At 40.8% G+C, this 24323-nt stretch overlaps 1 protein-coding gene across 3 annotated transcripts; it reads left to right on the top strand.

Annotated features, from left to right (window-relative positions):
- Positions 1-1803: 1803 nt before the first annotated feature.
- On the top strand, positions 1804-22812 carry IFT57 (intraflagellar transport 57). Of its 3 annotated transcripts, none has more exons than XM_028726714.2 (11): positions 1807-2056; positions 7712-7874; positions 9678-9796; positions 13152-13242; positions 14281-14388; positions 15253-15372; positions 18160-18231; positions 18761-18892; positions 19191-19253; positions 21612-21678; positions 22427-22812. In XM_028726714.2, exons 1-11 carry the CDS (start codon positions 1878-1880, stop codon positions 22606-22608), a joined length of 1296 nt encoding a protein of 431 aa, XP_028582547.2. In that variant the 5' UTR covers positions 1807-1877; the 3' UTR covers positions 22609-22812. The 3 variants fall into 3 exon arrangements, with proteins under 3 accessions (XP_028582549.2, XP_028582547.2, XP_028582548.1); XM_028726715.2 differs by having other exon boundaries at positions 1808-2056; positions 14281-14349; XM_028726716.2 differs by lacking the exons at positions 7712-7874; positions 9678-9796 and having other exon boundaries at positions 1804-2056.
- The last annotated feature ends 1511 nt before the right edge of the window (positions 22813-24323 follow it).

Here is a 24323-nt window from a genome sequence, read left to right as displayed (position 1 = left end):
CCATCTTACAAAAATTAGCTCCCATTAGTGAAACATCTACCAGCCATCCCAAGCCATTAGTTTTCTTGAGAAAAGTTGTATCCTTAACAAGGGCCATAGCTCAGTGGTAGAGCATCTGCTGTGTGTGCAGGCTGTGAGTTCAATCTCCAATATTTTCAGGCGACATGTCTGCCTGAAACCCTGGAGAGCCACTGCTAGTCAGAACAATGGTCTGACTTAGTATAAGGTAACTTCCCATGTTCCTATATAAAACAAAAGCTATCAACAGCTTGTATTCAGCAGTATCCATAATATGATCTTAGATAAGCATCCTTTGCTCATGGAGACTTGACAACAGAACACTATTCTTGAAGGCAGTCAGAAGTTTGCTATCTGCCAGTTAAGCTATCATATGCAGATGGCCAACAAATGTCACTGACTTGGCCAGGAAGAAATTTGGCAGAGGATGTGGTCCATCATTTTCCAGCAATGAAGAAACTGAACCAAGTCATTTGACACCATGCCAACCATGTTCTGACAAGTCAACTGCAGAAAGAATGCGCATCCAAGTCCCAGATGGAAATTTATATTTAGAATTGAGAATGGCATTCAATTGGGCTGAAGAGTTCCTAAAATTCTCTGGGTGCTGACACTAATGATGAGAAAAATGTGCAACTAGCATTTTTAATTGACATTTATTACAACAATGCTGGTAGTGTTGGAGTGGTATTCAGTCCAGTGCCAACTGAACAGTATTAGCCTACTGACTGTTGAGATTCACTAAAAAGCATGGGTTTAAGCCTTGATTTTGATGTATGTACCTCCAATTTTATCCGCAAATCAGGACTATTTTTAATAGTGCAATCTTATGCAAGTTTACTCAGAAAGGAGTCCCACTTTGTTCAATGGAACTTACAGGCTAGCTCACTGTGCAGTCTAAGTGCAGTCTAAAACATGTAAAATTATATTCCTATGGTTTAAGTGTGCCCATAAAGGCATTATAAGAAAATACCTACCTTGAACTTTTAATTTCAACTGTCAGTCTCCCTCCAAAACTACAGGGCATTTCAGTTGCAACATTCCATAGGCGGAGAGGAAATGCGGAGAGAGAAGCATAATAAGAAGGGAGAAGAGCAGGAGCCCTTGAAAGCTGCACACTAACAGTGCCTGCCTGGACAACGGACCTCTCTATTACAATGAAATATATAATACATCTATTTAAATTAGTCATGACTTCTAAATCTGCATATGGGAATAAAATGCAGCTCGTGCAAATAATAAGTAGTAATAATAATAATTTTATTTCTACCCCGCACATCAAATCTGTGCACCCCTTTTTTAATTTTTGCGGGGTTCCTTTGTGCTTGATGCGTTCCCTCTTTTTACGGCGATGCGTACACACGTCTCCAGCCGTTATAAACGCGCAAAGGGCTTCACCAGTTCCCTTCCGTCGTGACTGAAAAGAAACGGCTCCTTTCTTCGGCCCCTTTAATGCCACGGCGCCCCTGCCCGCCTCCGCCTCGGCGCTGCCCTTTGGCAGCGGACATCGCAGCCTCTCTCTCCTTCTGCAGGGAGACGGCGAAGCGGACTCAACACACGTGACTCCGCCTCCGGGGACACGCCCCTTTCGATGGAACCTCAGCCGAGACGTAAAAGGGAGGTAAGGAGGCGAAGCGGAGGGAGACGTACGCGCGAGGCGACTGGGGGAGGGGAGCGCCGTGCCGCTCTACGCACGCGCAATGAGGCGACGACGAAACGATTGGGTCCGAAGCACCAGGAGAGAAGTGATTGGCGGGCGAGTGTTCGGATGGGCGGGGTTTGTTTCCCCGGCTACGCCGCCGCCGCCGGCCTCGCCGCTTGCGTGTTGTTGTGCTGGGCAACTCCGGGCTGGCTGAGGGATGGTCATGGCGGCCGCTGAGGAAGGCGACGCCGCGGCGGCGGCGGGGGCCGTGGAGCGGGGCCCCGGCGCGGTTTACCACATGTTCGTCATGATGGAGGACCTTCTGGAGAAGCTGAAGCTGCTCAACTACGAGGAGGAGGCGGCGCTGCGGAGCCACAACATGAGGCCGCCCTCCAGGTAAAAGCGGGCCTAACTCCCGTCCCGTCCGAAGCTCCCGGCCGAAGAGCGAAAGGCTCGGCCCTGCCCGCGAGGCGTACACGTGTCCGCGGCAAGGGATGGTTCCCACGTGCGCCCGCCCTGCTGGGTCAGCCCTGCCCCTGGTTGGTCTCCTCTTGGTGGCTGGCACTTGAGTTTGTCTCTTGGGAACTCTGGTGGTTTGCGATTCCCCCCTGCAGGTGAGTCGGTTGGTGACCGCTGCGCACGCTGAAGTTTGTGCAGGACGAGTAATGTTGTTTGGAGAGCGGGGCCGCCGGGTGCTTTGTCTCTGTGCCCGCGCTCACTTCGGGGTGAGCAACTCCGCCGGAGCAGAAGAGAACTAGCTGCCAGATAAAACGTGCATAGGCTTTGTGCTGCATGTCTGCATGCTTCGTCCGTTTTCCAGGGCACGCGTTTTCTTCTGCAGCCCCTGAGAAGCTAAGTGATTAAAAACTTACATTTTGGATGAGTTAGGACTGTGACGGCTGCACGTTTTCTTAAAATGTCGTTAAACTTGGTGGAACTTCCTTCTGATGGAACATGCGTGTGGTTATGCTGCAAGAGTTGGTGATTTTTGTTTTTAACATGGATGTATTACTGTTACTGTTATTTATTGAATTTATGTACCCCCCTATACGTAGGCGTTTTGGGACATTGGCGCCCTTCTAATTTTTAGAAGGCGAAGAACTTTTACTTTGGAGGAATCTGCTCATAAAAGTGTGCCGTCTAGTGCAGCAGCGGGTTGTGATCCAACCAGTGTTAAGATGGGACTTTTCTAGATGAACTCTTGAGATTTTGCTTGGTGAGGAAAGGTCTTTCCTCTCAGACTGATAAATAAACAATGTCATTTTTTTATTAGGTGAATAAGTAGTTTTTAGACATTGAGGTGTTCCATTTACAGTGCTCAATCCTGTAATGTCAGTGACCTAAATTTGCCTAGTGTTTGGGAGTGGTGTTGAGATTGGATGTGCATCAGGCACGGATTCTCTCCTTGTGAGAGTCAGCAGAATTGGTCAAATTTTTGAGGAGAGAACTTGCTTGTTCATTGCAGTCTTATACCTTTGGTGCACCCTGCTTCCATTTGTTTTGTTCCGCTTTCCTCATCTGTAGCCCTAAGACTGATCCTTAGACAATGTTGGACCTGTTCTTTGTTTCTAGTGCTCCAAAGTGCACCAAAGTCCTAGTGGGAGACACTGTTAATGGATCTTAAGTTAATTGTCTTAAGTTATAAAAGTTGAACTTTATCAGACTGTGGCTTACTGATCACTCCTCCTTAAGGGTAATTGTTGCTCAGAATTGTTTGTGCTGTGACTGGTGAAAGTTTTGCAGGAATTTAAGCTCTAGCTCTGACTAGAGTCTGTTACATCTTTGAAGTACCAAAGCCATGTTTTAGAGGTTTTATTTTCATCCTCAAATTGTAGCACTCTTTTCATCTACAGATAAAAGAAAATACAAAATAGTATTCATTCATTAATCAGCCTGATTTGTTCATATTGTTCTTGTAACTCTAGCAGAGTGGCTGTAAACATGGAATAATTTAATTTAAGCGTGGCCAATTAGGCTTTTGGCCAGCCTGACTGTTAGTGTCAATCCTTTTGCAGTTTGGATGAAAGCTGTGTTCAGAGAACTTGTGTATGTTGCTCAAATGCTGTGCAGAGTAGAATTTTTGCAGTTTCTGTGTTCATGATTTCTTTTTAAATGTTCCTAGGCTTTATACTTGGGGATATATGTAGTACACTTGACTTATACATACTTACCTAGGAGTGTCCCATTGAACTCAGAACTTCTGTGTAGACACACAAGGAATTGCACTGCCGGAAACTAATTGTCGTCTGAATGAGGTTTTAGGTTAAGAAGAAGATGGTGCTTTATCTTGAACAGCTCTTCAAAGCACCTCGTTGAATCAGTTGATTATTGTTGCGCACATTTTAGTCCTTTTTTGTTCATCAGTGTAATCCACATCAAAGTTACAACTTCTAGGACTACTCAGCTATAATTAAAATGTTTTCTATGTTGTGTAAGGTAAAACCTTTGTTCTCACCTTGCTGAGCTATGTTCTTCCAACTACACTTTACATGTCGGCTTTTCAAAGCATAGTTGATGAAAATGCAAGATGAGATGTTGGCTTGTTCCAGACATCATTATCCTTCACCTGATAAACAAACCATAGTTGTTTGTTTTGAAATGAGCTGTGTAGTCCTCCTTTTGCCCCTTCCCTCCCATATCCACTTCTGTCAAAGCTGTCTTTGATTCTTAAGACTACAGTTTCCTGTGGTGTCTGAACTAGTAAACTGCACTTTATGCACTCCCTTCAGTCCAGGTTATAACACCCAGATCAAATCATCTATTCTCTTCTTGAGAATAGCATTGATGCTGCACCACACACATTAGTATACAGGCAAGGGGGCAGTCCAGGCCCCCAGAATAGGAGGGGGTTGAATTGTGGAGAGCCTCTGCCTGCAGAGTCATGCCAGTGTCATTCAGCTGGCTCAGAACTCCTCTTTCTGCCTGTCTACTGGGTGGATGACTGGAAAGCCCCCCCCCCCCATAGGGTGTTGGGGTGGCATGGGGCTGAGCCAGATTCCTTGGATCTCAAGGCAGCCTCACTGCTGTCTGTGTAATGACATCAGTCCCCATCTGGGATTAATTGCTGCACCACCTCCAAGCTGGCACAGACATGTGCCTGCCCTCCCCTACCTTTCTGCCCCAGCCAGCTTGCACAGCAGGGATGGGTGGCCCTGCTGCTCCATTAAGCCCCGCCAGGCAGAAACCAGGGTTTGGATTGTGCCAAAAATTAGCAGATTTTCAAAAGAATATTATTCACTAGCATCTGGGGGAGCTGATTTGCAGACTTGGTTTGTTGCGGGCAAAAATGGCAGATCTACCAATTAACAGTTCCGAGATATGTTGTACAGTTTCATTACTTCAGTTTAAATAGAAAACTTGCATTAATTTGGAAATGCTTTTAATGAAATGGTAAAGTTATTAAACACTTTCTTTTTCTGAATTGGATATTCTTTGAAATAAATTATAATCCATTTTTATTGCAGATTTAAGACACTCAGAATATGAGAATTGAATCAATATTGTTGCATGTGAATAAATCAGATTCAAGTAATACAGCCCCCTAATACTACTGATAGCTATACAGTATCCTATTCTCAAGATACTGGCAGGATTTGGGAGTTGGGAGTTTAAAGTATTGCCTAAAGAGACAAGTCAATGTTTCTGTTTCTTGGGAAGAATGTCACTGCAAAAGTACATATTGTTATTATAGTTGATAGAACTCTTTATACTTGCCGCAAAAGAGAAAGACTGGCATGTTGAAAGGTGTCACTTGCTTATACAGTGGTACCTCGGTTCCCAAACACCTCCGTTGTCATATTTTTCAGGTCTCAAACACCGAAAACCCGGAAGCAAATGCTTCTGTTTTTGAACGTTTTTCGGAACCCAAACGTACGATGCGGCTTCCGCTGAGTGGAAGAAGCTCTTGCAATTGATGGGAAGCCACACCTTGGTTTTCAAACGTTTCAGAAGCCAAACAGGCTTCCTGAACAGATGACGTTTGAGAACCGAGGTATTATATGATACAGTGGTACCTCGGTTTACAGATGCTTCAGGTTACAGACTCCGCTAACCCAGAAATAGTACCTCGGGTTAAGAAATTTGCTTCAGGATGAGAACAGAAATCTTGTGGCGGTGCAGCAGCAGCAGCGGGAGGCCCCATTAGCTAAAGTGGCACCTCAGGTTAAAAACAGTTTCAGGTTAAGAATGGACCTCCAAAACGAATTAAGTTCTTAACCCGAGGTATGTATTGACTACATTTTATTTAATAAAAGCAGTAGGTGCTCTATCGTATTCAAAACCATGCAGGCCAGGGCAGATGGTGGAAGGTCACTTGGTGATTTAAATGTTTGCTGTGCAAGTTCCAAGGTGGCACAGCTGAGGAGTTTGATTATTGGACCCCTCAGGGGACCTGAGAGCTTTGGGTCTGTGGATCTGTAGCCTCTGGTATGCTGTCTCCAAACATTCCATTAGCAGGGCTTTCTGTTACTATTAATGTACCCTGTGTGTGATGTCTTTTGTTTCCTCACTTTTGTTAAAGAGTTTTAATATTTTGTTCTTGTTTCATTCTGCTTGTTTAAGTTTCTAGGATACTCCATGTTGAAGGCCTAGGCTTGGTAACAGTAGATTTTTAAAACAAATATAAATACTCTGTTAAAATTCAATTAAAATTAAATGAATACTTTAAATAGTCACTAGTACTAAAATAATCAACTGTCCATCACCTTGGAATCCATAAGTGAGCTAAAATAACAGGTTTTTCAAAATACTTCCAAAGCTGCTGTTTGAACTTAGCAGATAGAACTTCATTTTAAGATAGGGGTTTTTTTTTTGGCCAAATTTAATCTCTCTTTTTGCTTTGTAAATTGTGGACACTGTAGTTTAGGAAATGATACCTGTATGGGGTGTTAGGGGAAGGGTAGAAAATGCTGCTTTGGGGATAGTTTGTCCACCTTTGGTCCCCACCCTGCACTCAGCTCTCACTTGTGACTCTTAGAATCTATCAACATGCAACAGTGGCCACACCCTGAGAATGCTTTTGACTGGCCACCTAAACCAGGTGAGGGAACCCGAAGAGTCTCAAACCCTCAGTGAGTTAGGACCTTTCTCTGCATGCAAACACAGGCCTCTGGTGGATCGAGCGTACAAGATCAATAGTAGGTCCAGTGGTCAAGAAGGCAGTCTCTGCATGTGCTGCAGAGGGAAATGTTGGACAGATGGCGCTCATCAGCCTGGGAGTGTAGCCCATCTAGGAGAAGGAAAATTCTCATCCTAAACCTCTGCTGCCTTGTGGGATATCTTTGGGAGAAGAAAAGGCTGAGGAATAGACCCTACACAGATGTGAGTGGAATCCCTAAGACAGTTGAATGGCACCTTGTACGCCTCCTGCTGGCAACTCCTGCCATCAAGCTGGTGCCAGATGTATAACTCTACTTTCTTTTGGACCACATCGGCAAGTCTTGTCATTGGGGCAACCCAGGATCTCCATACACAGTACTGTCCAGGAAGGTCACTTCGGTGCTTCCACCACCAGGGGCACATTCTCTGTCTCTCAAGACAGACGGAAGCCAACAAATGTGCCCCTCACGTCCCAATTTGAACATTTCTTATTTGTAACAATATTTCTAAAGTAAATTTCTGTTTTATTGACAATATGAAATATTGTGCGTTTGTCTGAACTGCTGTGTACTTCCATAGAAGGTCAAGCTGCAAAAAGTTTTATAAACTACCTGATAATCAAATCCCCTTTGAACTCTCAAGTGCAGCTTTAATACTCTTGAGAATTGCATTTACAGCTTTGGACTCAAATTAATTATCTGCAGGGTGTACATACACAATGGAAGTCATGGCTCGTTATGGCATAACATTTTGAAAGTACTGCAAAGAAAATAGCACATCTTTCGGGGAAATTGCTTGTCAGTGAAATACCAGCCCTAATGTCATCCTTGAGAAAAGCAATTTGGGGGCATAGAGGGTTATAGTAATACAGATAAGTTCTGTTAGCTAGAAGGACGAGATTTTTCAATATAGGGAGGCTAATCTTTGTTTTTTGTTTTTTCCCTTTTAAAACAGGCACTACTTTGCACTGCCCATTAACCCAGGTGAACAATTCTACATGTTCTGCACCCTTGCTGCCTGGCTAATTAATAAAGCAGGGCATCCTTTTGAGCAGCCACAGGAATACGATGACCCAAATGCAACAATATCTAGCATACTATCAGAACTGCGGTCATTTGTAAGTGGATCATATTTTGTGTGTATCTGAAATTTTTTGGTCTGTTATAATCACTTTGTAGGTGACTTATATGCTAGTTCTTTCTAACTGATCCTTAAGTAGAACTATATTGATTTTTAAACAGCTACAATGGTTTTGCAGACCATGGTCTAGGATCAGGGATATGTTTTGTCACTCTTATCATGTGTGGTTGGGCTGATTTTAAATCATGATTGTCAAATACCCAAGTTCATCAATACAACCCAAGTGTCATACTGCATGTGCTCTGTGGTTGACACTCCATTTCCCATCTTTTTACTTACTTGGAAGTAATCATGCTGAGTTTCTATTGGGTCGGCTGCATTTTGGATTACTGAAGATTTTGGAATTAAAGACAGGAGAGAAAAATGGAATTGTTTTTAAGGATCAAATGGAAATGAAAACAAGGCAGAGATGCTTGTATACTGCAGTTGAATTTATATTTTTAAAAGGAAGGTGACTAAGAATTGAGCTTCTCTTCTCTTACTTTGTTTCTTGAAAGCTTTTGCACTAATGTGTGTGCATGTTCTGATACAGAGTTTGACTAAATGAGAAGTTTTCTTAGAAAATAGACCCAAACCACACTATTACTGTTAGGACAACTAGTTGGAAGACAGGACTAGTTCCTGTTCCTTGAATAGTTGTGTGGAAGAGGGAACCTCAGCAGGTGCAATTTGTCATATCATAGAGTTGCAGGGTGGAAAAAGTGACAGGGCCTTGTCATCCGCCTCCTCCTGAACAAGAGTGATTCTGTCTCTCTGCTGGAGCAGGTGGGTGGATGCAACAGCAGTTGCTTTGTATGGGAGTGATTAACACCAGTTCATTTCAGTGTTGCTTCTAATAAGTGGGTGGGGGAGTTGGTTCTGAATATAATTTTTTATTCTCATGCTGTTTTGAGTTCTTCGAAACAAAGCCCGAGCAGACGCTTTTTCATGCGTTAAGTGATCCTCTGGCTACATGTAAACAATATATCAAAATGTGGTTGGAATTAACCATAGCTTGAAACTGAGATCATGCGTTGCAATTCCAAATGTACAGCAGACAAACATACTTTAGAACTATGTTTTAATTTTCTTTCATGGTGCAGCAAGCTTTTGGGGGCACAGTGATGGCCATAACTATGACTTGTCAATTCGGACATCACACCAAATCATAGTTAGCACTACCCGTAGTTGGGAAACCCACTGCAAACTATTCTTTCTAATTTTGGTTTGCCAACCAATTCAGAACCATAATTTCTCAGCTTGGACATCCTACCAGTCATAGTTAAGTTGATTTAACTACCGCTTGGTGTGGTATGTAAATTGACTAGTACTGGGAGAAAAATGTTCACCTAGTTTCTGAATAAATTGCTATTTTAGTAATTCCAGGAATCAAAGATGAAACTGAATAAGTACCAATCCAAGTAATGTAGCTATGGATTATTGCCAGGAAAGGTCTCTTAAAAGCCAATGAGAAACTATTATATGTTTTGGCTGTCATGCTCACATTTAGACAGTACATCCAAATAGAAAACTCAGATGTAAGCCAGTATGGATCATGATTGCAGCACTCAGAGGTCTGTTTCACACATATATGTATAACAATTGATTTCTCATCACCTGATAATTCCAGCTGAATGTATGAACTGGCTCCATCTGTGATGACTCACTCACACAAACTTTTGCTTCTTGGTGCTGTGTACACACACACACACACACACACAACCCTTTTGTGGATGAAGAAATGTAGTTAGTAGGTGTAATGATTTTGCATTTCTGGTAATGATATCTATCTTTGTTTTAGGGCAGATCTGTGGATTTTCCTCCTTCAAAGTTAAAGGCAGGTTATGGAGAGCAAGCATGCTATGTTCTTGATTGTTTAGCTGAAGAAGCCTTAAAATACACATCCTTTGCATGGAAAAGGTATCCTAACAAGATAATCTCTTACATTTCTTCTTTTCCAGGAATTCAGGCATTAATTGTATAAAATGAGAGAGCCAAAGCAATGCAAGCAGGTCATTTCCAACGATCATCTTCTAATGCTGTCTTTTGAGATACATGCCTAAGTTTTCACACCACTTTAGTTTTTGTTCTTGTATGTTTTCACAGTCAGTCTGCACTTTTTACTCAGTTGTTGTGTGAGAGCCAGATGTCCTTCTCATGATGGAGGCTCTATTACATATATGTTTTGTTTTCCTACCATGTGAATCATAGTATTTTTGATGCTGGTAAACTGTAGTGCTCTCCCTAGCAAGAACACCTATTTCCACAACTGTCTTATCTCTCAAATTTTTAGCCCACCCTTCCTTCAAGAAACTTTAAGTGGAGCATATTGGGTTGTCTTATTTTATTGTCTCAATAACCCTGTGGGATAGGTTAGGGCTGAGATAGACTTGCTTGCTTCAATACCTTCATGTGGAAATATTGAGCAGAGACTTGAATCTGGCTTGTCCATGCCCAAGACCCACACGCACTGTAGCCACAGCTCTGCAAACAAACAACTAGTGCTCATAGCATCACAAGTGCTGGTGTAGGGCAGTGCTTAAGAACATGAGTTGTAGATTCTGATTTCAAATCTCTGCTCAGGGCCAAGCTTACTGGGCAGTTCACACTGTTTCTCAATGTCTTCTCCCTTCCTTCTCTGGGGAAATGATAACATTTGTCAGCCTCATTCAGTTACAGATACACACACACCAGATCTTTTTTAATATGTTTCTTTGCCTCTTTCATACCAGGGTACTAAAAATGATGTACAAAGCATTTAAACTACAGTATAAAAAACCATTTACAAAAAGATTGCAGTACAAGTGCCATTAAAATACAAAATAGCTACAATACTATAATAGTTAAAGGCAAGCTGCAGCAATACAAACCAGGCAGTGTATACCAGGCCATGCAGAGACGGTGAAAGTGGTGTACACATTAAATAAGAGAAAGAAAACAAAGTATCATTTAAAGATGCATGCAGAAGAAATCAAATATACAAAACATGAACAAATTGGCTTAAATTTTCAAGATTTTATTGGCAACTGCAAGTACTGCAAACTTAAATAAACCCCAAAACCAAGAAGCAGATATTCCCATAATCCACCGTGTAGATTGGTTGATGGTTTTGGCTAACAGATATCCCACAAATGTTGTTTTTAATGGATTGTACTTGAATTTAGGGACGCGGGTGGTGCTGTGGTTTAAACCACAGAGCCTAGGGCTTGTCGATCAGAAGGTCGGCGGTTCAAATCCCCACGACGGGGTGAGCTCCCGTTGTTCGGTCCTAGCTCCTGCCCACCTAGCAGTTCAAAAGCGCGTCAAGTGCAAGTAGATAAATTGGTACCGCTCTGGCGGGAAGGTAAACAGCTTTTCTGTGCGCTGCTCTGGTTTGCCAGAAGTGGCTTAGTCATGCTGGCCACATGACCCAGAAGCTGTCTGCGGACAAACGCCGGCTCCCTCGGCCTATAGAGCGAGATGAGTGCCGCAACCCCAGAGTCGTCCGCGACTGGACCTAATGGTCAGGGGTACCTTTACTTGTATTTGATGAAAAATAACATGGCATGGGCTGGATTTCCCCCCCCACAACAGGTGTCTCTGTCACCTCTCAAAATAGCAGTGACTCATAGCAAAAGAGCAATGTTGAGCATTGCATAGAAATATGTATATGCAGATTTCAAACTAGCTGCTTTTGTTTCCCTTTTCCCTGTGAGCTTTCAGAAGCACAAAAAGTTAATCACTGTCATTCTAAAAGGGAAACCCACCACTAAGGTGATGGCCTAAGCAAGGTAAGCTCAGTAGTCTCCAGTTCCAAAGCCACCTTGGAGTTAATCCAAAGTGTGGGTTCAAGATCATGGATATTGGGTATTGGGTTCAAGATCATGGTTTTGGTGAAACCAAAACCTCCAAGCTGTTTCACTGATATCCTGAAGCAACTGGCTGGGTTTTACAGCAGGGCTAGGTAGTCATTGACTGGAGGCTCCACCCCCACAAGTGCTGCCTGCTGGCTAGTTAAAAGATTGGTGCCTTTTGTTGCAGCCGATTGTTCTTTGGGGTAACACAATTTCCAGCTGTGGTGATCTCCCAAAACTCTCTTGATCCCATGGGAATCTACAGTCTTGCCATCCAAATCTGGTGGCAAAGGTCTCTTCTCAGGGCTAAGGAAGGCTCTGGTGTCAACAGACCTACATGGGAATAAATCAGTCTCTTCCTCAGAACTGCAGTGGTTGGAGGACTCAGCCTTTGAAAGGTCCTGGTTCAGCACTATGGCCCAAAGAGCAGCAGGCAAGCATGTTTTTTAAAAAAATATATTAAAAAATGGGCCCACAGCTGCATCCAAAGCCCTGTTGCTCCCACCAGCCAGAGTGCAAAGAGGAGAGTTTTTTACCCAGATTTTGCTTCACCAGTTCCAGGCTGACGCAGTAGACAGGACTGGAGTAGCTTAGGATCCAGCAGATCCATGGCTGGCCCTGCTCACAGCCTGTTTCAGGCCCTTACACCAGGAGTAGCCTGTCAGCAGCCTGAGCTTTTAATGAATGCAGGGGACCCTGTGCACTGGGGGAGCATGTGCACACACACACACATGAGCCCAGCAGAGATAGCTAAGGCCAAACCTACACACACACACACACACACCCTCTGGCAATGCGGATTGGGAATTAGCGTTGCTCGGCTGGCGTGTTTGACTTATAATTAATATAAAAGTATAGCATATTATGTTAATTTTACATGCTGCATAAATATCTCAGAGCTTTCCAATAGCACAACGTATTTGAACTGAAGTATTTGATTAAGAGAAGAAACCAATTTAGTTTAAACATTATATTCAAACCAACTCAATGCTTTGCTTGGTAATCCCCCCCCCCCCCCCGGAATGCTTGTAAAAAATTTAAGGCATGGCCATTCAATAGCATACATTTTTCTTATATTATTTAGATTTCTAAGCAAAACAAATTAAAGCACTGGAGCTATTAACATACTAATTTTAGTACACTCAAAAGAGCTATACATTTATGTTTATTGTATTTGCATAGATGCTTCCTAGGCATAAACATCTGAAAAACTTAATTACAACTTTTAAATTGCCTGATTTGATGGATATCATATTTTTCAAATTCATTTTATGAAACAATGCATTTTTAGAAACTTTCCACAGAAAAATATAGCAGCAGAAGATTTTTCTATCCCATATCACTGCCTAGCATTGCTTTCAAAACAGCTGCATTTTTACATTAGCTGTCTGTCTGTCTATATCTGTTGTAACATTCTCAGAGGCTTGCATTCATTGTTTTAGAGCAACATATCCAACAGAGGAGCTAGAAGAAGAAGCAATAACAGAAGATGATGCTGAACTGACCCTTAATAAAGTGGAAGAAGTAATTGCGGTAGGTATAGGTAATTTTTCGTTGACATTAATTTTATTGTTAAATGTGAAGACACTTTTCTTAGGAAGTGGAAATGAGGTAAAGGAATAATTTTGTGTTCCACATGAAAGGCTTATAAGTACGGTCAGCTCTGTAGTACTGTCTTGAATTAAGAAGTGTAAATAGTCAGTCTGAGAAAGTAGCAGTCTAGTCTGAATATTTTGTTGATATAACATATGCTCAGTAGATTTGTCACTTAGAAAGCCAGTTAGGCTTGTCTACATATGGCGGCAGAGTGTGGTAGTAGTGTTCATTCTGGATGATCCCCTTTTTTCATGTTGCCCCAGAGGGGGGAAAACCTTTAGAAACTAGCAGAGTAGGCTAGAATTGTTGCCTAAACAATTGTGAAAATTCTAGTTTAAATTGCTGCAAATCAAAGGGTTCAGTATATTAGCAGTCCAAACCATTCTGTGCCACATGCTTGCATGAACCAAAAGCTAGTATATAGAATGAAAAGGACTGATACAGCTTGCAACAGTTCATGTTAATGTGGCAGCAATTTTCCAGCTGTCATAATCATAGGAATTTCTGCCTGCTGCATCCATGATTGCTCAGTTTCCTTGCCGTGTTGCCTTGTTCATGTAAATACATGTACGGTGGGTGTCCAGAATTGCTCATACATGGAGCAAAATTTATTGTGTGAGCCAACCACCAGTGATGTTTTAACGCAAGGGGGGCAATGCAGTTGTGGTAGCTATTGCCAAAAGAGTGGTGCTCCTAAAAAGCTCCATGGGTAGTAGAATCACAGAATTGTTGAGTTGGAAGAGACCATGAGTGTCATCTAGTGCACTGCAATGCAAGAATCTTTTTGCCCAACGTGGGGCTTGACCCCACAACCCTGTGACTGAGTCTCATGCTGTACTGATTGAGCTATCCCAGGGTCAGTACATAATACCATGTTTCAAATTTCCTTTGGCAACGGTTGTGATGCAGTTCAGAAACTGTTTTTAAAACACAATCCTGCATTTCTTGCTGAACAATATTTTTTATGTTCTTAAGGAAGAAGAGACAGATAATGAAGAAAACTACATTGATCTGAACGTTTTGAAGGCACAAACTTACAAATCGGTATGCGTTCTTGCTCTTCAGTTCACATTGTGCTGTTGTGTAAGTGAAAGACACTTCTGCTCATTCATGGTGCCCATTGCTGCTGCATCGCTGTGTACAGCTTTTCACAATCCTTTGAAGGATGTCAACACTCTTCAGGCTATTTGCCTGTGTGTGTGTGTGTGTGTGTGTGTGTGTGTGTGTAGCACAAGAGTTAGCAGATGTGGAAAGCCTCAGCATGCAATTTGAGTTTCACTTAATGCATCATTGGAAGCACACATGACAGCTTAGTCCATCTACCATATACCATAAATTCTACAATATACAATCAATTCTATGTACCATAAATTCTACAACTTCTCAGTAGTAGTTATGACTTGCATCTTGACTCTGTTAACAATTTCAGTCAATGTTTAATTTGACTATAATAATAAAATGCACAATGAATTTTGCATCACATAGAGTCTTTAAAGACATCATTGTAGGATTACTCTTATGTTTACTTTCTTACAAATCAAGTATATACATGCTAACTTATCAAACTAGCATTATAATTTGTGCTTAAGTAATACATAAGTTAATTTCAGGAGTTTCCTCATGTTAATTATTTGATGGCTTTTACAAGCAGTGGCAAAGGAGACATCTGTACAGGGAGGTTTTTAATGTTTGAGGTTTGAGGTTTTATTGTGTTTGAAATATTTTGTTGGGAGCCACCCAGAGTGGTCAGGGCAAGCCAGTCAGACGGGTGGAATAATAATAATAATAATAATAATAATGTGAATTAGTAGTTATTTAAATGTTGGTATGCATCATCTTCAATGTTTGTGCTGGCACTGCAGGTTTTGAAATTTGTGTTCTCTATGGTATTACTGCATTTTGCAGTTTCATCATTTGCTGATGTGCATAATGTAAACTTATTGATAGGATATGATTGAATCAAAGCAAGAAGAGATTTTAGAATCCACAGTAGATGCAGCTGAGTGGAACCTTGAAGTGGAACGGGTACTACCACAGTTGAAAGTCACAATCAGAACTGATAATAAGGTGAGTAACGACAGTATTTTGTAGTGGTTGGAGTGTCAGACTAGGACCTGGAAGACCAGTGCTAAATCCCCTCTCAGCCTTGAAGTGCACTGGGTGACCTTGCCTCTCAGCCTAACTTACTTCATGTTGTTGTGGGGGTTAAATAAGGGTGGAGAGAACTCGTTGGAGGAAAAGGTGGGATATAAATGCAATAGATAGATAAATATCTATAGTGCTGCTACTAATGCAGTAACCCAAATTCCTGTAATGACCTTCCCTTGTGTGTTTTTAAAGGCCCAGACAACACATTATAAATGACTATAAACAGTCATTTCCAAATCTGATTTAGAGATCCTAGTTGCCTTTTCTTCTGCAAAATTTCACAGTTTGATGTGAAGTGCTATTTTAAAGCTACTTGACATCTGAGCACTTAAAATAGATTAGTGTCTACAAGCAAAGTACTTGAAACCCAGCATAAACATGTTTGTACAGTTTTTAGATGTAATGATCCTATTGAAAGCAGTGCAGATGTATAAACAAATAGTTTTTAGGAGGGCATTAAATGGATTCCCTCAACTACCTAAACATTAGATTGGGGTAGCTAATGTAGTGCCCTCCAGGTGTTGTGGACCACAAACCACATTAATCTCAGCCAGCATAGCCACTAATCAGAGATGAAGGGAGTTGTCCACATCTGGTGAGCACAATGTTGACTACCCATGCTTTGGATGTTCAGATTTATGTTGGTTAAGCCTCTCCTGAGGAGAGCAGCTTTTAATGATGCTGTCTCCAAATTAGTCCCACTGTTGGACAGTTGGCATCAAACCATCTTTGACTTCTGCATTTTGTGGTGAGCTCTACTGCCCCCATTTTGCTATATCAGCTTTCTCCCGGTGTAGCCCTCCAGTCTCCATCTAGTTCTCTGCTTATAGCATCTGTTTTGCTTGAAGCAAAATGTAAGCCATCAGGGATTCCTGTTGATTTTATTACTGCCAAATCTTAGGGCCTCTTTTTCATCTGTATTCTTTTTGGATTCAGCTGTCTTTAGTTGTATTGATCGCTCTGCAGTTTGTGTATTATACACACACACATGTGACTGGATTCTTCTGTTCACACTTGTAAGACTTCATTGGAATCTGTCAGGGTTCTACTCTCCTTCTTCAACACGAACACTCTGGCTGTATTCATCCATATACATGAGTATAATTACCGTCATTTATCCACCTACATGTAACTTTTCACTTCTATCTAGCTACGTTTAAATGTATTGCTAACATTTACTCATGATTCCTTGATGGGTTTTTCCAAACTGAAGATGGAGCTCTTCTTCTTATCCAAATTGTTTTCCTCCATCTTTCCCCCCACATCCTGTCTGGAAGGCATCAAAACCTTGGGATTGTCTTCAGATACTCCTCTCATATCCCGTATGATGCCAGGCGACTGCTGCTGTTTCTCAAATATATTTCTCAAATACAAGCTTACTTCTTAGCATTCACCTCTACAGTTTTCATGGTTGCTGCAGTTATCTCAACTAATGTAGATAGAAAAAATAGAGATAAAATAACCAAATTAAAAGTGCTGAAATCAGTTTACATCTTCTCACAGTCTATACAAAACTGTGACAGCAGCAGAGTTAAAATTTCAGATTTTAAAGGGATTATTCTCTAATTTCACCTCATTCTTTCAACAAATACAGTTCTTGTCTTGCTCTTCTTTCTTCCACATTCTCTCCGAAGTACATCTGCTAAAATCTGGTAGCTTCCCTGTTGCTATAAGGATTCCTCCTCTTAAGCCTGAAATGACTCCTTTTTACCTTGAGTTATTTCCCTCAGTCTCTGCTTCCTCCTGAGAGACCTTGTTTTCATAAACAGGACATGAGATGGTCAACCTGTGTTTGACCTGTCCCACTTAGGAGTGCAGGTTGGTGTACAGGAGTGTGTGAGCATGATTGAATGCTGCTAAATACAAAAAAATCTCTAGGTTTAGCCTAGCCTTCTACCTAAGTATAGAGAAATTTTCTTTACAGTCAAGGAGTATTCAGCTTTGACACAGACTTATACGCCTCATCTGCTGTTTGAGAGAAGTGTAAGCTTCTTGTTTTTGTGTTTCACACAAGTTCATCTGTTGTGGCACAATGACTAGAGTGTTGAGCTTGGAGATAAGAAATCTAGGTTCATATTTCCACTGAGCTATGGAGGGCACTAGCAGTCTGTCTCTATCTTAATGTGATGACTTGTTGTAAGACTAAAGTGTTGTAATACACATTGAGGCTTCTTAGAGAAGCTGTGCAACCCCTTTATTCTTCTTCTCTCACTTCTTCTCTAGCTAGTACATTCGGATATCTCCAACATAACATAGTTCTCTATGGTTATTTTGATCTGACGATTGTCCATATGCATCCATCTCCTATGCCTGGGAGAGCTTCTCTTATGCTGCCTGCTGTGTGTTACTCTTGGCCAGTCCTTTTCCCTTCAGAGATCTCTTGGTGCTGGTACAACATACAATAGTATGTTGTTTTAAAGTGATTAAAATTCTGCCAGTGCTAAACTTTAACTATTCTGTAGTGAAGGCTGTAATGAAGGTTTTGATTGCATAGTAATCTCAACCTCTTGTATCAGAAGGAGTGGAGTTGGAATCAATGTCAGTGTTCAGAGAATTCGGCTAGAATTATTTCTAGAACAAGAATCGTCACAAACAACAATCTGCAGACAAGTATGCCACAAACTTGCTAAGCCATGATTTGACAGGTCTGAAGTAAATTACAAGCTTGCATATCACTTGTATAAAGCCTTTTTATTTAACTTGCAGGACTGGCGAATCCATGTAGATCAAATGCACCAGCACCAAGATGGAATTGAATATGCTTTAAAAGATACCAGGGTGAGTCTCTGATACATATAAGTAATTCACATACAATGGAGGTGGTTATGAGTTTGTGATCATTCAGGGGATTCTCATTGGAGAACTTCCCCTTTGTGTGTATGTGCGGTCTCAAGTGCTTCTGATTCACTAGTTAGTAAAATGAACTGCTGCTAGGCATTTGGTTTCCTCCTGTGCTAGACTTTCTCTGTTAGCTGCCACTCCTCTTATACAGTAGAAGTTTGGGGTACATGCAAGCTTGAATTGTAACAGAAGTGCTGTTGCTTAAGAACTTTGGATCTAGTTTTGGAGGAGCAGTTGAAATATTTCCTCCGCCAACTCTCTATGTTCCTTCAGTAATGCATTGGCATGGTCCAAAGAACTATGCAAGCTGGTTTTGAAAGTGAGCGAACTTCTAAAAGTTTGCTTGTATATGGGATCAATGGAAAAGAGAGTCTGAAGTCCTACTGGGCATGCCCAAGCTCTTGAGTAGATCTTTAGATCCTTGCCTAGCCTTCAGTGAGAACTGACCCATTTCAAACTCTGACAGGGTTACCTCGACAAACTTCACAATGAAATAAGCAGAACTCTGGAAAAAGTGAGCAGTCGAGAAAAGTATATCAACAACCAGCTGGAGCATTTGGTTCAAGAGTACCGTTCTGCACAGGCACTTCTGAGTGAGGTAACAAGCTGACTGTCTCTTTGTTTTTCTGTAGTCTTGGATTGCTGTTAAGAGGCTGTAGTGTTGCCTCTTCCACCATTAACTCTAGGTTTCTACTGTTAAAGCTCAAGCTGTGACTTTTACTCATGTGCTATTAATGATGTAAACATAAAGAATTCTCTAGGTTGCTCTCATGGCCTTTTAATTATAGATCAGATCATACAAGTCTTTCATTTAAGTTGCTTGTGTGGAATAGGACATATCTCAGGGGTTCTTCATTTTCCTCTCAAGGTAAAAAAGTTGTTTCTTTTATTCACAGGCCAAAGAGAAATACCAACAAGGAAGTGGAGGAGTAACAGAGCGGGCTAGAGTTCTTTCTGAGGTAGAACTTTTCTTAGTGGTATTTTACAGTCCAGATGTTTTGTGTGTGTTTTCTCTCCAGAATCTTAAAATAATGACAAGACAAGCATTTCAGTCTTCATCTACTGTGTTAGTATGTTTGTGATGCAATTAGTTCTAAGACTTACTCCCAAGTAAGGACATAGACTCGGTATTTTAGAAGTTTTATGTTTGAAATCGTAAACAAACTGAGAGCAAAGACTTAATCAGTCTAGTTCATCAGGCATTTCTCTCATTTGAGGTTATATCACTTAACTCCTTAGTTAAGTGGTTTACTTTGCTGACTTCTGTAAAGTTTTTCAGGCTGAATGAGTTACCATTCCTTTTCAAATTACTTTTTTATAAGCACTAAGCTTTAATCTTTATTTTTATGAGATGACTAATATTAAATGACAGGAGTGCATAACTTTGTATGACAAGATGGGCCACAGATGAGTGTTTTCATCTGCACCAAATCACAGTTAATGGAATTTGTTCCCTTAATCCATTTTGCATTCTTGATGATACTGGATGGAAAAGTGAATAAGCATGCATATTCATCTTGGCTGCATGCCAGTCCTGGCACAATAAAGAAATGATAGGTATGAAGCCTTCATTTAACCAGGGCTCCTGTAAGAGCAGGTAATTAAAGTAACAGAATCCAATTCAAGACCTCCAGTTAAACTGCAAAATAGTGGTTTGGTTGCACTACTGTCATGATTTCGTGAACATTTATATTTTCTTTTCTGCTCTTGCCTTTAACCATTATGGAATGAGTAAATGAAAATCTTGGCTGTATATGAAACAAATCCAGCTGGGATAGTACAGTGGTATCTCTGATTACAAACTTAATTCATTCTGGAGGTTCGTTCTTAACCTGAAACCGTTCTTAACCTGAGGTACCACTTTAGCTAATGGGGCCTCCCGCTGCTGCCGTGCCGCAATTTCTGTTCTCATCCTGGGGCAAAGTTCTTAACCCGATCTACTACATCCTGGTTAGCGGAGTCTGTAACCAGAAGAGTTTGTAACCCGAGGTGTTTGTAACCCGAGGTACCACTGTATTGAGTAAACACACATCACTGGCAACAGTATCTTTGAAAGTGATCTGCTTGGGCTGATAATAATTTGTTAGTTCATTTAGCTTAGGGCACACATTGAGACTGGGTGCTTGAGGTTTATTCCACAAAATGTGAGGATGGAAAATGACCCTTACTTTTCACAGTTCAGACAAATATTTATTAGCGTTTTGTGTCTCAAGATAAAGCAAAATGGCCTTGTGAAAGCCAAATAACCTTCTCTCTTTGGCTGTGTTTTCCAATACAAGGGCAGGCCCAGACAAGCCCAGGAGAAACATTGTGCTCTCCCACTCCCTTCTCCACTTCTCGCAGGGCTGGGAGGGCAACTTCCACCAAGTTTAGTTCACTTTTACAGATTCCTGGATAGATCCACTTCAGTTATGCAAACCTTGATATATAATTAATATGGCAAAATGATACTAATCCTGAGGCTACATCGAGTTTAGCCATTCTTCATTTCAGACATGCACTTAACAATCAGCAACTAGTAGCCTAGAGAGATTAATCAATCATGTGGAGTTGGCAGGGACCCTGAGGATCATCTAGTCCACCCCCCTGCATTCTATGAGTATACAGCTTCCTCATACAGGGATTGAACCTGAAACCTTGGCATTATCAGCACCACACTCTAGCCAACTGAGCTATCTGTGCGCAATGATGCTATCATCTCTTGGGTCACTTTACTTTTGGCTTGTATTTAAATTATTCTGAGGCTCATAGTATTAAAATCTGCATGGGTACCTTCATTTTACAAAAGCCACGAGACTAAAAAATTAGGGTAGTGGCATTGCAGGAAACCTTTTAAAAAATATTATCAATTTTTATTAAAAGTTTTCAACATAAAATACAATAAAAGCCAAAATAATCTAGCGAAGAAAAATAAGGGGGGGGGGGACAGGAAGAAGAAAAGGAAGAAAGTGGAGAAATGGAAACATAAGAAGAGAAGAATAAAAGGCCCTCTGTCACAATTACATCTTAACCCAAGCATAGGCAAACTCCGGCCCTCCAGATGTTTTGGAACTACAATTTCCACCATCCCTAGCTAACAGGACCAGTGGTCAGGGATGATGGGAATTGTAGTCTCAAAACATCTGGAGGGTCGGAGTTTGCCTATGCCTGTCTTAACCCATATTCCACAAACAGAACAATGAACCCTCCCATCTCTCACCTTTTTATGTCTGTGAGCGCTTAAATTCATGTTGTTCCTTGTAAAACCAGTGGAGATATCTTTGGTTTCAGAGTGTTCTAGATTTTGCAAATGATTCATTGCTTACGTTTCTCTTAAGATTACTGAAGAATTAGAGAAGATAAAGCAGGAAATGGAAGAAAAGGGAAGCAGTATGACTGATGGAGGTAAGCTCGCCTTTCAGGTCCTTCCTCAGACAAAGCTCCCACCTTCTGAGCAGCTTAGTAAGCAAAAACTCTTAATGCAGAGCAACAAAACCAGAATGGCTGGTTTGCAAAAGATTTCCTGCCCTGTTGGGCCGTGAAACCCTGTGCTGGGGCCTTTGTGAAGACAGGGAGTGATTAATTGAGCATTTTCTATCATTCATATGGGGAGAGGTATGCTCACAGCTGGTAAAAAGATAAAGCATATAGGACTTGTCAGTTGTGGCTTAATTCCATTTTAAAATCCGCATAAGCCTAAACCCTTACCTGGGCTTGCATCACATTCTTGAGGAAAAAACTTACTGTGTATAGCTGTAGCCTCAGGATTTGTAAGGCTGCTGCATCTGGTACTCTGAGAAACTGATTGAATCTGTACTAGCGTGTACAGAAAAATAAATCTGTAGAAGATATATTCCTTCCCCAGTGCAAAATGTAATACTGTTACTATAACTATGTTTAAAAAATGTATGTACCCTTTAATGCACATTTTGAGATCCAAAATGTCAAAAATTTGATAACCTTATTTTAATATAGCTTCCATGTGAAATTATGAATCCATAAAGTCATGCCTCCAGAGTATTGTCATTCTTTTGTTCATTTAAGTCTCTCTCCCGATTAACAAAGAGAGCAAATTAGGAAGAAAAAACAATACCTTCCTTTGTGTGGAAAGCTAGCAGGAAACTCTACTGTTTTGCATTTTCTTTTTTAACAGCTCCCTTAGTAAAAATCAAACAAGCTTTAACCAAACTGAAGCAAGAAACTATTCAGATGGACATACGAATTGGCGTGGTGGAACACACGTTACTCCAGTCAAAGCTGAAAGAAAAATCAAATATGACTAGAGATATGCATGCTACTATAATTCCAGATTCTTCCATTGTTGGTACCTATTAAATTTATTTGATTTTCTTTTTTATTCTAGGCAAATCTGATTTTGTACTTTTTTTTTTACATTATGTATCTCATGTTGCATAGAATGTTACAGATCTGTTAATTCTGTCTGTATAAATGCAGTCATATTGCATTTTGTGTCTAAGATTTATTACACAACACTTTTTGTAAAAAAAAATAGAAATAAAAAGTATTAATAAAAAAATATTCACAAGCTTCTAGTATGTTAGGCCAAAGGACTTGGATTGAATGTGGTGGATGTATTGGAAAGTAAAAATCTGGGGTGAAAATGCATTGTTGCAAAACTTTAAGTAATCAGTAAGGCAGATGATGCCTTTTCTCTTTCATAGGCTTCAGATCAGGGCTATCAAACTATAAGGCTTAGGGACTGTATTCAGCCTTTTGAGACCTGCTGAAGTCTACTTTACACAGAGTACTGAGCTATCTTCAGGGTTAGTTACCTAGTTGGTATAAAGGAGCTGGTTTAGCAATGAGCCCTCAGAAATTATGCCACTGTCCAGTCAAGCATTTTTCAGATCTCATTGATTTAAAGGTGACTAATAAACTCAGAGCAATCCTATGCAGTCTGCTCAGAATTAAAGCACACTGTATTCTGCCTTGAGTTGAACGCCTATTCCCAGGAACTTGTCTACAGAATAGATCCTAAATCTCTCCTGTTCAGAGTGAAGGGGTTGTAGCTTGAGCTGACATGCCTTTTGTGCACAAGCCCCATTAGTCTAATGGGTTTTAAATACAGCTGTTAACCTGATTAAACACATTTTAATTTATTGTCATGCTTAGTCAATTGGTAGATAGAATCATTCAAATTCACTTACTAATAAATTGTAGGTTTGTAAATAAAATAGACATATTAATTTTTGTGCATATTATCAAGAAAAGATAAAAGAAAGCCGTGTATGTTCGGCTTCTACAATATTAGGACAATAAACTATACAGAGAGAGAGAAAAAACCACATAGTTCTAACAAAAAACTGAATGGGTGAGTGGACAAAAATAAAGCAGAGTCAAAGGTGTAGTGCCTCTTGATTGAGGTTCTCACATCTCTCTACAAAAAAAAATTTGGGAAACTGCCCAGTTAATTGTAGCGTCCTTTTTCAAACAGTGGCCAGCGAAGGTGAAACATCCTTGCACACTAATAAAGAATATTGCTCATTTTCTTTCTTCATAAAATTTATATGTTGCATTTTTGGACATAGCCCACCCAGGGCAGTTCATGATATAATAAAAAACAGTAAATACAATGGTCTAAAATAAATCAAAATTATTATAAAGGTCAGTTAAAACAGTCTCAGAGACTAATAAAACAACTGAAAAACTATATTTTGTAACGCAGTTCTGCAGAGAAAGCATTGAGCAAAAGACAGTTTGAAAAAGATGTTTTAAAAGCTGCTTATTATTAGTAAACACTTATTAATCTGCAGCATAAAAGCCATGTACACCTTTGAGGGGGAGGGTTCCACAGCTGGGGAGCCGCTGCAAAAGTGACCCTGTCTCTTGGGCTCGTCAACTAAATTGACTTCACAGATAGGCACGTAAGTAGAGACTCTGAGGCTATGCCTGGGCTGATTTGTATGGGATTTGTCAGCAGAACCATGAAATGTGCATCTGTAGCTGTGGAGGATAATGAATGTAACACTGTAGCATCCCTCCTGCTGTGTCCAAGATAACCTTGGGCTCTGTTGAGAAACTCCTTGCTG

Source organism: Podarcis muralis, chromosome 4 (assembly GCF_964188315.1).
Source record: "Podarcis muralis chromosome 4, rPodMur119.hap1.1, whole genome shotgun sequence".
NCBI classification, from domain to species: Eukaryota; Metazoa; Chordata; class Lepidosauria; order Squamata; family Lacertidae; genus Podarcis; species Podarcis muralis.
Note: the sequence above shows the minus strand (reverse complement) of the source record. Positions and strands in the feature narration are given on the sequence as shown.

Coding starts and splice junctions, on each gene's coding strand:
- IFT57 (XM_028726714.2), top strand. CDS start 1,878: ATGGTCATGGCGGCCGCTGAGGAAGGCGACGCCGCGGCGGCGGCGGGG. Junction 2,057..7,711: donor AACATGAGGCCGCCCTCCAG/GTAAAAGCGGGC, acceptor CTTTTAAAACAG/GCACTACTTTGCACTGCCCA. Junction 14,389..15,252: donor AGTTCACATTGTGCTGTTGT/GTAAGTGAAAGA, acceptor ACTTATTGATAG/GATATGATTGAATCAAAGCA.